The following is a 16,644-nucleotide window of genomic DNA, read 5'->3' as shown; positions in this document are numbered from 1 at the left end:
GGATGAACGTGGACGATCAGGCAGACCAGCGACACTCCGACAGCCGGACGCTGTTCACTAACTGCTGTCGCAGCTCGTTCTCTGTGTGTCTTGCTCTCTGCCCATCACACACGGAGCAGAGGTCATATCATCCAAGTGTCGGAGGGTCTGAAGCCAACGGTACAGAAATGATGAGAAGCAAATGTGTAACTGTACAGAACCCACGGATCCGAGGGGAAGTCAGGGAACGGATCGAACTCGCCTTCATACTGCAAACAGCTCAACCTAACTTTGTGTCTTTGTCTTTTCCATGAAACTTCTACGTGAGCAATGATTGGTTCATAAAATGTTATATCTTTGTGGACTACAACAGATATTTAGCAATATAACTGATAGTGACTATAATGATCATCTTGAACTTCTCTGGAGATGTGTGGATTGTTGCGGATGAATTTTAGAGGCGTCGAGTTGTGAGAGTTTTCGTTGAACCTTTTCTGTTTAAATGTCTTATAATAAAAGCTGGTGGTGAGTGTTGAAATTAATCTCTTGAGAACAAATGGTGCAGATCAACTTTCACAATGATCGAAATCACGAGTTGGCTTAAGTTTACTAAAGCTGAATGAAGAAACAAATATTCCATTAAAAGAAAATTCTACAGCAATTATGACAATTGATAATTTATTTGTTCAAGTTTCCCAAATATTACATATATGAGAGTAAAAATGCTGAATTTACCGTCCAAAATCCAACAGTGTTTTATTTTAGACAGGTTCAGGTTCATATGCAGCGACAGATGCAACTTTAAATATCATATTATACTATATTTTAAGTGTTGGTAACTGGTAAGACCAGGGAAGTCTGAGTTAGATCAATTACAAGTTATACCTCCTCACTGCACTTGTACAATACATCATCATTACATCAGTATTTATTGTATTCACTGAAAATTATATAGAGATAATTATTGATATCATCTGATGTTTCATTATTCGTCCAAAACATACCGAAGCTTTGACGCTCGAACAAACAAACTCAATCTGCTGCAGCTGCAGAAAACACGAGTTCTGAGATTAGAGATCATCAGTCACACTCACGAACAAGAGTCAAACAATCAGTGAAGAGAAGAAGAAGAAAAAACGTAAATTAAATAAACTGTTGGATTATTTCACTTTCACTTTTCCTTTCATTCTTTTACATTTTGTTCACATTCTGATACTCATCTGTTTTGTGTCGAACTATTTTTGTAAAACTCATCATTTAATGTTTCATCAGTTGAGTTATTAAGATTTTACAGATTGAAAAACTCAGTAGTTTCATGTTTGTATCTGAAATGAAGCTGCTGATCAGATGCAGCTGTTCTGTCCTCTAGTGGACATGGGCTGTAATTACAAGTAGTTTCATCTTTGCGTTCGAGTGCAGCTTCTCTCTGTGGACCCACACAGACACACACACTCTCGCTCACACACGCACACACACATACACACACACATACACACACGCACACACAACCTCGCGCGCACACGCACACACACATACACACACACATACACACACGCACACACAACCTCGCGCGCACACGCACACACACACACACACACACACACATACACACATACACTCTCACACACACACACACACACACAAGCACGCACATACACACACACACACAGAAAATTTTATTTCAATATTTTTTGATACACATGGATATTTTTTTGTCCTGTAAAATGTTGTTCCACTGAAAATGAGTCACATCAAAATGTCAGGATTTCCATGGGCTGCACAAATATCAACTCTGAATTTAAACCTTTTTTACATTTCTGTAAATGCTAATGTGAGAAGCACAAATCTAAACAGCCTCGGTTCATTGTCTGTAAAGAAGCTTCGAGAAGTTCAGGAGCAAACCGATGATTTCTGGACTTTACGTAAACAAACTCTTAAAAAAACAAAAACTTTCTCACGACATTTGCTGCCAAAATAAAATTAACATTAACTAAATATTTTGAGTTTTATCAAGAAAAACTTAAAGTCGCGTTCACAGAAAAACTACAATGAAGCAAACATGTTTTCCCACCACAGGTCACTGGTTTGTCTGAGCCGCTCCAGTCAGAGTCAGACTGGGACAGAGGAACTCATCCTGTGTCACCATCGATTCCGGTGCACGTGATCCGTGCACACAACACGCCAACAACACGCCAACAACACGCACCAGACACCAGGAAACTCATCGTACATTCACACGTTTCACCGCCGCAGCTTTGAACGTCTGAGTTTCTCCTGAACAGACTTTTGGTTTGTGAGTTTTCGTCTCTTCAAAGAACAACAATCAGGACTTTTGTTCTGAATCGTGGAACAATAGAAATATTGATTGTGTAACTGAATCCCCCCCTCCCCCTCCCCCCCCGATGAATCGTGCTTTGGCCCGAGGCCGTGGATAAATTGCTTGTGTTGCTGTGTCACGCACATGTGTGTAACTGGGTGAACACACTGACACACAAACTGCTGCTGAACTCTCAACACTGCTGGGAGAATGTCAGGAAGTGAAATGTGTCCGGACGTCTGTCTCACCTGCAGACGTCAGGACAGATCCAGATGTTTGTCTCTCACATCTGTCCCCCCCCCCCCCCCCGGGTCGATGCAGCGTTGATACCCAAGGATAGGAAAGTCAGAATCAAAGTGGTAGTCATGGAAACAAGCCAGGCCTGTTTCCACCCACTGATCGATGAAGTTCTCCTCCCTCCTGGTCCTCCACAGCCGAGCGGACAGGAGCAGGAACCAGACGAGGACGGACACGAGAAGAAGAAGAAGACGAAGAAGAAGAAGACAGAGAGAAGATGGTGAAGCTTCTGGTTCAGCTGCTTCTGACTCTGAGTCTGCAGGAGGCCGCTGCTGCAGGTGAGAATAGACGACCCCACTGATCAGGGGTCAGATCATCTGAGGGGGGGGGGGGTCACTATGAATCTGTTGGTTTGGATGATGCTCAACAGTAGAAGAGCCTTTGGTGGGATTTCAAACTGATGGATTTCTCCTCATAGAACTAAATGTGTCACTATTTGTGTTTCTAAAAGTTTGGTTCAGCCAAATTACAGAAAAACATATATAACACTGAACAAGTTTGTAGGTTTAAGGTTAATATTTTAAGATCTGATAATTATTTTCTATCTGTGAAATTTTTATTTCATTTATGTGCAGCTCTAATACTTTGTTTTATTTTCTGTTTACATTGTACGTTTTACTTCCTATCTCAAAACACAGTAGCTGCAGGTTGATAAAATCAAATCAGGTTTTAAAATGTCAGTTTAAAAAAGATTTTGTGAAATATTTACTTCATCTGCCAAAAAAAAATCACATTTCACATTTGTAGGATCAGGATATTTATGCTGCAGTAAAATAGTTTGGTTACAATAAGTATTTATTCTGAATTTTACAAGTTTTTAAAAAAGATTCTCAACTTCATCCTGTAATTTTCAGATTTTTGTATTTGATTAGAATTCAATCGAATCAAAGGACGTTGTTGGTCTTTGCCTGACACACGAGTTTCCTTTTTCCTACGTCCACAACATTTACACAAACATGAAACAAACACGTTTCCACGGCGACTTTCAGGAAACAGGAAGTTTCAAATATTAATCAAGAATCAGAAAGAGGAACAAAACTTTGGTGAATCAAGAAACAACTACTCTACTGTGTGTGTGTGTGTGTGTGTGTGTGTGTGTGTGTGTGTGTGTGTGTGTGTGTGTGTGTGTGTGTGTGTGTGTGTGTGTGTGTGTGTGTGTGTGTGTGTGTCAGAATCAGAATCAGAATTCTTTTAATTGCCAAGTATATATTCACATACAGGAAATTGCTTTGGTGTGGTTGGTGCACATAAATAAATTGAATCAGACATTGTGTGTGCCTGTGTGTGTGTGTGTGTGTGTGTGTGTGTGTGTGTGTGTGTGTGTGTGTGTGTGTGTGTGCGCTACAACCTCTTTAATTAAACGTGACCCACAATCCCTCATTAACCAGACGCTCCGGAGCCTCTGGACGGATCGATGACTCGTATCGATCTGAACGACACTGACCCACAATCTGCCCTAAAAACACACAACTGTCACTTCTGATCCTACAAGAAACTGAACCTTTGATTTGAAACTGTCTGATCCAAAACTCTTATTTGAAGAACGTCTTATTTAGAGTAAAATTCCCCATCACCATGTTAAGAGGGAGTAAGGGTCTCGTTCAGTGGTCCCAGTACATTGTGAAGATATCAGCTCAATGGTGTTTTTTTATTCTACAGACACTGAAACATTGCTTCAGCTCTGCTTGATTTGTTACAAACTGGAATTTGTTTTGAGTATATATTCTGTGTATGTTTACTTTAATGTCTGACTCCGACATAAAAAATAACAGCAAAGCAAGCAGTCTTATACCATTCATTTATACATTTCAAAAGAAAAAATACATCTGAAGAGACAAATCCAAACTTAAAATAAAACAGTAGATCTTAAAATACGTATATTTCTGCAATGTGGGTGAACTGAGCCTTAATGTTCTCAGGATTACGAATGTAAACATGTCATCACACACATGCTCCTCCGTCCTCTGCCTCCCACCAGGGATGCTGAAGGTGGACGCGGCCCAGGACGGAGGCGCGGGCGGGGGGGACACCATCAGCCACTCGCTGACCCTGGTGCAGCGCCTGGAGGCCCTGCTGCTCCAGGGCAACGGCAGCGACGTGTCCCTGCGGGTGGAGACGCCGAGCGGAGACGAGGTGAAGAAGATCCAGGCTCACTCCCTGGTGCTGTCGCTGCAGAGCCCCATGTTCGAGGAGCTGCTGCTGAGCCGCAACAGCAGCACGCTGGTGCTGAAGGAGAACGCCGACTGTGCCGCCGTGTTCGACAAGTTCATCAGGTGAGAGGTCAGGTCTCCGGCCCTGGAGGTCACGTCCACCCTCTGCTTCGCGCCGAGGTGTCACGCCCTCCGGTGGGATCAGCTCGAACTGCAGAGCTGCAAAGGATCGATGAGGATCCCACGCAGCGAGCAGAGTCGATGAAGCTCCCGTGGCGCCGCAGCGAGACGTCCAGGAGCCGCAGCGCAGGTCGATGGTTTAATCCATTTGATCCTCGACGCTGATGAGGCTGAGATGAATCTGAACTCAAATGAAGAGAGCAGCTGTGAAGAGCTGCAGGGAAACGACTTGTTAAAACTGCACCAAATCAAACGTAGAATGAGAAATGAATCAGATGATGAAGGAAGTGATTTAGCCTCTTTCAGCTCATTGAGCTAGTTGAGCGTTTAGCTGCTAAAGATTCAGATGATGATTTTCAGAGAAAAATAACTGATTCATATTCACTCCAGTGGGGTTTTAATGTCGTCCTGTGTCGGCTGCAATCATTTTGATATGTTAATGTATATTAGGGTTTTGTTTCCGGCTTGTCAGTGGGTTATACTGCCCCCAAGTGGGCAAAAAACTAACTGCAGCAGCTTTAAATATGGCCAACAAACCGCCAAGCATAGATTTATATATAAAGACTAGATGTCTCGTTCGACGGAGCCGGACGTCCGCACTTGGCGGCCATCTTGCTAGGGGGCATCTCGCTCACCCATAACATTGTGTTGGTAGTGGTGAATAACCATAACTTGCTTAATTTTCAACCGATTTTTAAACGGCATGTGCGGACGTTCGTCTCCGTTGGCCGGCAACGCAGACGAGACATCTAGTCTTTTTATATGATATCTATGCCGCCAAGGCCCAAAAGTTACGAAACCACATTGAAATCTTTCCTGACCTGAGAAATCAATGATACTTGGTCCAGATCCACCAGCGTGTCTCATCCCAGGCATCAGTCGGAGGTGAAAACATAACCTCCTTGGCGGAGCTAATAACTTGAGGCGTCGTTTCAGACTAAATCAGCTCGATCTGTGTTCACTGCGTGTTTCCATGTGACAGGAAGTGAGTCTGATTGGGTGCAACATGTGCTGCTTCTCTCTCCGTGCAGGTATCTGTACTGTGGCGAGCTGTCTCTGCGTCTGGACCAGGCCACGCCCCTACACAAGCTGGCCTCTAAGTACCAGGTGCTGAGTCTCCAGCAGGGCGTCACCCAGTACATGACCCAGAACCTGGCCCGGGACTCGCCCTCCGGCCACGTGGCGGGCTGGCACGAGTACGCCGTGCTGGCCGGGGACGTGACCCTGCGGGACAGCTGCCTCCAGTACCTGGCGTGGAACCTGTCGTCGGTGCTGCAGAGCGGCGAGTGGGTGACCATCAGCAGCCGGCTGCTCATGGCGCTGCTGCAGCGCTCCGACCTCATCCTGCAGAGCGAGATGGAGCTCTTCGCCGCCCTGGAGGCCTGGATCATCCAGAACCAGCCGGACGGCCTGACGGCGGAGAACGCCCTGAGGGCCGTGCGTTACGCCATGATGCCGCCCAAGGAGCTGTTCCGCCTGCAGACCCAGTCCCCGGTGCTGGCCCGCTACCAGGAGTCGGTGCGGGACCTGCTCTACATGTCCTACCAGTTCCACTCCGCCTCGCCGCTGCACATGGCCAAGTACTTTGACGTGAACTGCAGCCTCTTCGTGCCCAGGAACTACCTGTCCTCCCTGTGGGGCTCGCCATGGATCATCAACAACCCCACGCGGGACGACCGCAGCACCAGCTTCCAGACGCAGCTGGGGCCCAGCGGCCACGACGCCAGCAAGCGGGTGACCTGGAACGCCATGTTCTCCCCCCGCTGGTTACCCCTCAGCATGAGGCCCATGTACACGGACACGGGCGCCATGCAGCCGACCCGTGTGGAGGGGGGGCGCCCTCGCATCATCATCACCCCTGCCACGTCCAGCGCCGACTTCGCCGGGGTGAACTTCCAGAAGACGGTGCTGGTGATGGCCCGGCAGCAGGGGAAGCAGATGGTGAGACACGTCTACAACTTCCACCAGAGCACCGAGGAGAACGGAGACTTCCTGGCCGAGGCCGACCTTCACCGCCGGACGTCTGAATACCTGATCGACAGCTCGCTCTCCCTCCACATCGTGGTGAAGCCGCTTTACCAAACCCTCATAACCATCAAGAACTGAGCCTCTTCCTCCCTCCTCTTCCTCCCTCCCCCTCCTCCCCTGTGACCTCCTGACCTCTCCTCTCGGAAACCACAGCTCAGGTGATGTGTGTCAAATCACAACGTGTCTCTGTCAGGATGAGGCCGGTGATTTGTGGATTCATCCACCGCTGAAAATAGTCCCTGACAACCATCTGATTTCCTGCAGGTTGAGTCACTTCCTCCAGAAGCTGCAGCGCTCGGCTACCGAGCTGCTTTTAAAGAATCGTTGGTTTTGGTCTCTTCCTGTGATTTGTTGACCTCAGCCTTGTCCTTGATACTTGAGTTTTGGTTCCTGTCACTTCTTGTTCTTTGCATCTAGTTTGATTTGTAGGTTTTTTATATGTATTGGTGCTAAAACGCCCCATTTACAGCGAAGGGGTCCCAGTCAGCCAGAGCCCAGGAAACAGTGACTCAGTGGTTTCAGAGGAGTTTGTTTCATATATAATCTTTATTTCAACTGCAGTTTATCAACATCAACTTATTTTTGCTGCTGCATCACTGAAATATCCGTTTTATAAAAACATCTGAAAATCTTTTACTTTCCAAACAAACTCATCTCAGTAGGAACCTGCAGGTTTGAACTTCGATCTGTAAATCACAACATCATTTGTTTCTGGGCATGTTTTTACTTTTTGCTTAATCTTAATTAATTCATATAACCACAATAGATGTTAGGAGACTTTGTCACGAGTTCATTATTGTGTTTGATATTTAGATTCACTGTTGCATTAATCAATGGAAACTGATAATAAAGATTTTTACTAAAGTTTTGAAAGTAAACTGAACTTTTGTGTGATTTCCTGGATTCAGAGTCTGTGAGAAAATCTGTTCTCCAATCCAACGATTCAGGGAAAATGAGAAAAACCTCGGAGGGAGAAACAAAAGTGAAACTTCGACGGAACAGATGACAAAATAATAAAATATACAATTATACAGAATGACTCCTCCCAGTGTTAAAGTATTATTATATTATTATAATTTGTGTACAACAGGATAATTGATCAGTTTAAGGATTTAATCTTCATATTCGAAAGCGAGAGAAGAAGAAGTACAAACTTGTTAAATCATTATTAGTCCTTATCTTATACTTAACCAGCTTTCTACATATCTATAAATATATCGTTTGCCTTTTTATAATGTACCAAACATAAATATAAATATATATGTTCACAAACTCATACACCTATGAAACTAAAATCAAAACATAAATTCGTATTGTTTTTTTGTTTTTTTTAATGCTTTTGAAAGTCTTTATTAACCAGAGTGGTGGCAAAAATTAAAAGTATTTTTTTTTTTTAACTTAAGTTTTTATTAAACTTTTCTTAGGCATGGTACATGGCAAATTAAACATGTTTCTTTATACAGGAACAAGTAGTATTCTGTAGAATTGACTCTAATAACAGACTTCGCACATATTTGTCTCAAAAATAGGCAGCTATTACAAAACAAAGTGAGTACAAAATGATATCCACTCATACCTTCATTGCATATCTGCACACCCCACCATACATGATATAGCATACATATATAGACATGTTGCTGAGGTATACAGTATTAGATAGATAGATAGATAGATAGATAGATAGATAGATAGATAGATAGATAGATAGATAGATAGATAGATAGATAGATAGATAGATAGATAGATAGATAGATAGATAGATAGATAGATAGATAGATAGATAGATAGATAGATAGATTACTTTATTCATCCCCGAAGGGAAATTAAGTTGTCAAAGCAGCCGGTATATTTGAATACAATAAAATACAATACAATAGAATAAAATAAAAATTATTGAGGTAGAAAGAATAAAAAACAGAAGCACAAGATAAAATAAAATAAAATAGGTAGATAAGGTGCAGTGGCAAGATGATGGTAATAGTACTGATGATATGATGGTAATGTTATTGTTAGACAGTATATAAAAATAGTACAGTATATATAGTATATAATATAACATAGTATATATTTATATATAATAGTAATTATACCAATATAAAAGCAGTATATAGTAATAATGGCAGCAACAGTATATATAATAATAATAGTAATAGTGATATAATAATAGTAATTATAACATGTACACATGTATAAATATGTGTATATAGACTTATGTATACAAAGAATATTCAGAGAGTATGATATAATATATGATATATAGTAGAGGTATGAATATGAATATAAGTATTTTACTATACAATAGGTAATATAATATACTATGAGTGTAAGAATATGTAGACAGAGTGTGCAAAAGACAATATTACTGTATAAAATGATATATAATATCAGTATGGTTTATATGAACAACATATCACATATGATGTGAAGTAAGTGTTTCACTTTGGAGAAACACAGCAAAACAATAACAGCAGAGTCCTAGTGGGGATCATTATTCAAACACATTCGTATTGTTATTTATTCGACGGTGTCACATCAGCCAGGTCGAAAACAACACAGAGGAGCATAGGACTGCGTTTCCCAGCATGCTTTGCGGCGGCAGCAGGAAGCGCTGGCTCTCGCAGGGACTCGCACGGATCCGAGCGAGCAGCTGAGCAGGTCCGGGCCCATCATGTAACCGCTGCGGAACATTTTGCACATTTTACGCCTTTTCGCGACGCCTGCGGATCGCATGCACTCGTCCCCTCGCCCCGTGCACGCACACGCACGCCCCGCACGCACGCAGGCTCCAGGTGCACGCGCATCGAGGCTCGGGTTCTGCATCTCTGTTGCACAACGAGCCGCTGAAGCGATGGAGGGAGGGAGCGAGAAGGAAGGCAAAGTCTTTTGTGCCTCCCCTCCCCCTCCTCACCCGAGCAGAGGGGAAATGTCTCAGCCGAAGGGAGGTAAGAGCAGCACACGCACCCGTGCACGCACACACACACACACACACAATCACGGCTGCACGGGCTGCAACGTGCACGGCTGCAGCCCGTGCATGTGGAAGTTACACGGTTTTCAAGGGTCAGCTGCATTTCCTGTTTCAGATTCTTCCTCTTTGCACAGTTCCTGGTGAGGCGGTGCTGCTGCGCGTCCGCGTGCGCGTGCACTCGCACCGCCGCTGCACACGCACGCGCACGGAGCCTCCACCAGTCACAAGGTGGACGACGCGCACGCGCTTTACGACCAACTCTGCACGAGTTGATGCAAGGCGCGTGCACGGCTGCAGAAATGCGTGGTTTCTGGTGCAGGGGGTCGACGTGTTGAGTTGTGTTGTGTTGTGTTGTGATGTGTTGTGTTGTGTTGTGTTGAGTTGTGATGGATTGTGATGTGTTGTGTTGTGTTGTGACGTGTTGACCTGCAGCTGTCAGCGCTCAGGTCTGTTTGCTTCATGGGACACAAACTGAAAATCTAATTATAGACTGAGCTGAGAGCTTTAAGGTGGTGAGTTCAGGGGCAGGGGCTTCTCTGGGATTTTACACCACAAGGCTCCACTCTGTGCAGGGACCTGCACCACAATCAGGTTGACACACACACAAGGTATTTGCTGTGGTTTGTCGTGCATGAAGAATATTAATATAAAATCTAAGAAACACTAGAAAAAGGATTGTGCAATATAAACATGGTATATTTCTGCAGTATGCACGGAGGCCGAGAGAAAGTAAAGAAGAAGAAAACACATGCAAAGAGAAGGAACTTCATCAATCTATCAACACACAAAAGTCACAACACATGCAAATACAGAAACCCACTGCAAACAGTGAAGACGACAATGGAAATGTTTTCAGGGGACACGAAGAAGTGACGGACCTGCTGCAGCTCAGTGCTTCGTGAAGAAGAAGAACCACAGCAGGTGCATCACTGGTTTGTGTCCCCGGGAAACGCTTCCGTTCTTTGCATGTGTTGTTTTTGGTCCTGGCGACTCGCAGCCTCCTGCCAGAGGGAAGTGATCCTGAGAGTTCACGTGCAGGTGTGAGGAGTCTCAGAGTCTGATGCAGTGGAGGAGGTGGGGGTGGAGTCGATGGAGGAGGTGGGGATGGAGTCGATGGAGGAGGTGGAGATGGAGGAGGTGGGGATGTATTCGATGGAGGAGGTGGGGATGGACTCCATGGAGGAGGTGGGGATGGACTCGATGGAGGAGGTGGGGATGGACTCGATGGAGGAGGTGGGGATGGACTCGATGGAGTCGATGGAGGAGGTGGGGATGGACTCGATGGAGGAGGTGGGGATGGACTCGATGGAGGAGGTGGGGATGGACTCGATGGAGGAGGTGGGGATGGACTCGATGGAGGAGGTGGGGATGGACTCGATGGAGGAGGTGGGGATGGAGTCGATGGAGTCGATGGAGGAGGTGGGGATGGAGTCGATGGAGGAGGTGGGGATGGACTCGATGGAGGAGGTGGGGATGGAGTCGATGGAGGAGGTGGGGATGGACTCGATGGAGGAGGTGGGGATGGACTCGATGGAGGAGGTGGGGATGGACTCGATGGAGGAGGTGGGGATGGACTCGATGGAGGAGGTGGGGATGGACTCGATGGAGGAGGTGGGGATGGACCTGATGGAGGAGGTGTTGACCTTCACACAGGCTGTGGCAGGTTGAACTTCTGATGCTGCTGCAGGAGCTGCATCCTTCTCCTGCTCCTCTGGTGAACGTGTGTGTGTAGAACCCATGGTTGTGCAGCTACATAGAAGCTTGTGTGAACTTCTTCTCCGTTGCACCACAGGAGCCGAGAGGAACCGTCCCTGCAGCTTCAGATCCTCAGCGACGGCCGGAGGGAGAAAGAAAACTGCTGTAATATCGATTTCAATAGATCGATTCAGGCAAAGATTTCAAGCGTTTGCTGCTTAATGCTTCAAACGTGATGATGTAATGATTTTCTGTTCATCTAGCCTATTTCCATTAATTTATCATCAATTGTAAAATATGTTTACAGACGATTGCAATTGGTTGACTATTTATATCATTATTTCACCCCATCCAATGTAGAAGGAAAGGCTGTGTACATTGCAAATACTGTGCAAAGACCTATGTTAAGAATGACACAAAGATGCAGAAGCATATAGTCAAGTGCCCAAAGTTTCCTCAGGGCTCAAGTCAGCCTATGACACAACAAAATGTTTATATTTATGTCTGTACATGACAAGGTAAATACAGTTAGTATAAATTACCCACAACATTTCCAGTTTATTCCTGTTAATTCCCGTTAATTTCCGTATATTCCCGTTTATTGCCGTTAATTCCCGTTTATTCCCGTTAATTCCCGTTAATTCCCATGGAAAGTTTCCAACTTTGAATATTCCTGGAATTTTGCAACCCTAGTCAGCAGCGACGGTTTTAATCGATTTATCGTTTCCTCAGCTGCTGAAAGCTTGAGACTGAAAAGCAGCTCGTGCACGGGGAAGCTCGTGCACTTGGAAGCTCGTGTGTCACACTTTGACCCGAACTACAACAACAGGACCGAGGAGGAAACGTCGCCGCAGCCTCCGAGGCTCCGATCATCTGTGAGCGCAGGAGGAAAAAAAAACAGCTGCAGCCGAGTGAGAGCCGCTCGGGCGATGTTCCTCCCTCCTCTGTGTTTTCCAAGAAGTCCAAAGTGAGAGTGGTTCATTGCACAACATGCAAAACACACACACGTGTACATGCACACTGTGTACAGGACATGAACAGGTAGAGAGAGGGAGAGAGAGAGAGAGATGGTCAGATCCTGTTTGTGTGGAGCAGTCGTCCTCCACAGAGAAGCTGGGTCACGTCAACCTGCTCCTGTTGTTGTGATTCACACTCACACAGTTTCTATTTCCTCTGTTGTAAATGATCGAGTCTCTTTGATTCACTGAAGCTGCAGAAAACATTCGATTCATCGACTCGTCACTTTATCAAGTTCCTGCAAATCAGAACAAAACGGACTCGGCAACAGAATCTGTCACATTTAGGTCAAATAAATCAAAGCGTGAATCCTTAATGAGAGAAAAACAACATTTCGTTGATTAAGCGATAAAAAAGATTGTGATTTGTGAGAGTTTGCAGATTTGTTTTTTGTCTTATGTGTAAATTCAATATTGATTTAGACAATTTCGTCCAGCTGACGAACAGATGTTTCAGATATTTCCTCTGAGGTGTTGGTGGAGACCAAAACGGAGCAAAAAGGAGAAGGAGAGCTTATATTCACAGAGTCGCTTGGATTAGAAAGAAATCCGTTAATGCAAGTTAGAAATATTAAAGAATTTCTGAGGCCCTGGAGAAGCTAAATTTCTTAAATGTTCAATGTTTTGTTTTTTGTCTGAAACTTACAAAAGAGGAAATGAGGAAGAATTTGATTTAAACCAGATTTGAAACCCGACTGGACGCCGGCTGGAGTTCTGCTCCCGGACAGTTTGTGAGACGTTGTGTAACAGACTCACTTGTGTGATCGGAGTAAGCCACCGAGGTTTGACTCGCAGCTCGGCCCCAGATCCGGCAGCACAGGGTTGTTGTATAACTTTCTAAGTGCTGAAGGAAATGAGAACAAATCTGCAAAAGCTAAAGAAAGCATCAGGTCCTTGTGCTTGATGGAAACCGTGCCAGGCTCCATCACTTCATCCTTCTGTTTCATATCGCTTGGCACAGACGCCCGTGCAGCTTCTCCGGCGCCGCCTGGGGCCCCCGACTCTCTCTGCCCTCACCATTGTTCACCGGGCCGGGCCGAGGGCTGGGGGGGGGGGAGGGCCGGGCTGGATGCGTTTCCAGCTGCACTGATGCTGGATCTGATCAGCTGCTCGTTGGTCGGCTTCCAGACCACGACGGCAGGTTTTTTGCTGCAATAACAGTAGAATTGTTCAGAGCTTTGTTCAGATGATCCACCAACTGTACTTCTCTTTTCAGGGGGCTGGGCAGAGGGAGGGGGGGGGAGTTGGGGGGGGTGACTGAGTGAGCACGCAGCTACTTCTCTGGCGGCAAGAACCGTGAAATGACTGTTAGTCACAGCTTTGTTGCACACGTGTTTAATGCCGATTTTTGGCACCGAAGCTATGAAACGAGACGCACACAAATCCATCGACCTGGAGCGACCTCTCAGATCCCAGATTCCACTGCTGAGAAGCAGGGGGGGGAAGGGGGGGGGGTGGATTCTGACTTAAACCTGCTTCTGTGAACTGTCCCACGTCTGCTTGGTTCTGTCGACATGAAGATGAGCTCAAATTAACTTGTTCCTTCATCCTGGAGGGAAATTAACTTAAGTCTCATGGACACGATATTGATTTTCCTGCAAAGATAGATAGATGGATGGATGGATGGACAGGTAGAAGACGGATGGATGGATGGATGGATGGATGGATGGATGGATGGATGGATGGATGGATGGATGGATGGATGGATGGATGGATGGATGGATGGATGGATGGATGAGTTCCCAGTCACAGCAGAGGTGAGCGTGTTCTCTCTAATGAGACGTTCTGTGTCTGATGTTTGGATTGTGTTTCAGTAAAGTGACGACACTTTTGAAACCACATGGAGCCGCGTGATATCAGGTGACCTGTCCATGTTTCAGCTGGAGCCGTCCCCCCCCCCCCCCATGCCAACGTGTCATTGAGCAAGACGCTGACCCCCCCCCCCCATGGCCTCTGTTTGCAGAGCATGAGGAATATTTCATCTCCTGCAGAGAATCTCTTTTATGGCTTATTTTGGTTTATTTGGGCCTGTGTGCACGTGTCAGTGCACGTGTGGTGCGTATCCGTGCACGCGTGGTGCGTGTCCGTGCACGTGTGGTGCACGTGTGGTGCGTGTCCGTGCACGTGTGTTGTGTGTCCGTGCATGTGTGGTACGTGTCCGTGCACGTGTGGTGCATGTGTGGTGCGTGTCCGTGTACGTGTGGTGTGTGTCCGTGCATGTGTGGTGCGTGTCCGTGTACGTGTGGTGTGTGTCCGTGTACGTGTGGTGTGTGTCCGTGCATGTGTGGTGCGTGTCCGTGAAAGTGTCGAGGCCTCTGGTGTTTGTCCTGGACTCGGGGGGGAAGCAGCGTTCTCGCTCCTGAAGTTGACAGCTCTCCTCTTCCTGCGAGGATCAGTGAAGTTGAGCGAGTGCACAGGAAGTGAAGAGCGGGTGAACAGGAAGTGAAGAGCGAGCTGCTGACGACACGGTTTCCAGAAGAGTCCGACAGCTGTAACCTGAAGGAGTGTAGAGTGTCTCACCGACTGCCAGAGCGGGCGGAGGGCGGCAGAGAGCCCAGGGTTATTTTCAAATGCCACCAGCCAGCCAACCCCCCCCCCCTCCTGTGTGCTGCTCAATGTCTCTTCCTGTTCCTCCCCGCCGCTGCTCGCCGCCGCCCTCGCTGTGTGATTGATCTGTCTTCCTCTGACGCTGTGGAATTCCATTGAGGAACATTTGGGATTGTTTGAATTCCAGTGGGAGGAGTGCGTGTGTGTGTGAACGTCAGGAGCACCGTGTGCACCCCCCCCAGTCCTCCGGGCTCATGATCCCACCTCGCACGCTGGGGGGGTGTGCACGTGCTCCGTGCATGTTCCTGCAAAGCTCCCGTCCCGTCAGCAGAACGCCTGCTCGCTGCCGACAGGCTCCCGTCGGGCGTGGTGGAAACCGGGAGCATCAGCTGTTCTCCTCTCAGTCACTTCTTCAGAAGAGGATTCCTGCAGCAGAGCCAATCAGAGTCCTTGTTGTGCAGGTTTCAGTGAGAACAGGGCGTGTCCCGGCACAGACGCCTGCTCCTCTGGAGTTTCACTGCATTCTTCTTCTGCTCACGTGCTGAAACCCTGGGAATGAGATGTGCTGCTGCTGCTGCTAATGAAGCCGCAGCCAGGGGGCGCCATGCTGAGCTCAGCAAGAAGAAAGGAGCCGATTGTGTGTTTGAGTTATGCAACAAAATTCTGAGATGGGATATTTTGATATCACTCATGATATGAGACAACACGATGAGTTGCTGCTTCACTTCCAGTCGTGTTCTGACCACAGGCCGTAAATAAAGATGGACCACACGTCTCCACTTCCTCCCGTTGTACAAAAACAAGGCCCAAATATCCTGTCTACAGGGGGCGCTGTCCTGCACCTTCCATGTCTTTCAATCTGGAGCCACATTCATTTGATCTGCAACAAATTACACAAACTCATAAACATTTTTATCATCAAGATCCATAAGTTATTCTCTGATGAATAAAGGAACATGTGTCACAGTGTTAAATCTGGATCCACGATAGAATTTAGTTTGTATAAAAAGTTCTTCCCTGACCCACATCACATCCTTCCAAGTTTAATTGGGATCCATTCAGGAGTTTTCACGTAATAGTGCTCACAGACAAACACAAATATCTGAAAAGCCCAAAATCCAAAGATGTAGAATTTTCTACAACGAAGGAAAACGTCACGTCTGAGAATCTGAAACCAGCGACTGAGAACTACTTTCTATTTTTGATTTAATGATCTGAATGATTCAGTCTCAGAGAACGAGCTTCATCCTGCAGCCGCAGAAGTTACATAATCAGCGTCTCCTCTGACACCATCACCTCCACCTCCACCTCCTCCTCCTTCCTCCTCTGTTTGCTCTTCTTCTCTTCTGCTCGGTGAGAAGCTGCAGGTTCAGATCCCTGCAGCTTCTCACATGTCTACACCTCTTTTTGGCTTGTTTGCTTTTTTTGTTAGCAGGATTACACAAAAACTGCTAAACCGATCTCCTT

The 16,644-nt window shown here is 46.2% G+C and overlaps 2 protein-coding genes across 2 annotated transcripts in view; both read left to right on the top strand.

Moving 5' to 3' along the window:
- The first annotated feature begins 2 nt into the window (after nt 1-2).
- LOC133028162 (BTB/POZ domain-containing protein 17-like) lies at nt 3-7,029 on the top strand. Its single transcript, XM_061095357.1, has 4 exons — nt 3-159; nt 2,731-2,871; nt 4,572-4,866; nt 5,955-7,029. The coding sequence occupies exons 1-4, from the start codon at nt 3-5 to the stop codon at nt 7,027-7,029; spliced, it is 1,668 nt and encodes a 555-aa protein (XP_060951340.1).
- Nucleotides 7,030-9,579: 2,550 nt separating this feature from the next.
- Nucleotides 9,580-16,644, top strand: part of LOC133027914 (dual specificity mitogen-activated protein kinase kinase 6) — a 17,721-nt gene continuing 10,656 nt past the window's right edge. Inside the window, exon 1 of the mRNA XM_061095081.1 lies at nt 9,580-9,893. Coding sequence (XP_060951064.1) covers nt 9,680-9,893 — 214 coding nt within the window. The 5' untranslated portion in view covers nt 9,580-9,679. The remainder of the gene's footprint in view (nt 9,894-16,644) is intronic.

Source organism: Limanda limanda, chromosome 21, assembly GCF_963576545.1.
Source record: "Limanda limanda chromosome 21, fLimLim1.1, whole genome shotgun sequence".
Taxonomy (NCBI): domain Eukaryota; kingdom Metazoa; phylum Chordata; class Actinopteri; order Pleuronectiformes; family Pleuronectidae; genus Limanda; species Limanda limanda.
The sequence above is the reverse complement of the archived record's forward strand: the minus strand, read 5'-3'. Positions and strand labels throughout refer to the sequence as shown.

Excerpts from the sequence above, each read along its gene's own strand:
- LOC133028162 (XM_061095357.1), top strand. The coding sequence starts at position 3 with ATGAACGTGGACGATCAGGCAGACCAGCGACACTCCGACAGCCGGACG. Across the intron at positions 2,872-4,571 it reads GCAGGAGGCCGCTGCTGCAG|GGATGCTGAAGGTGGACGCG; the intron begins GTGAGAATAGAC and ends GCCTCCCACCAG. Across the intron at positions 4,867-5,954 it reads GTGTTCGACAAGTTCATCAG|GTATCTGTACTGTGGCGAGC; the intron begins GTGAGAGGTCAG and ends CTCTCCGTGCAG.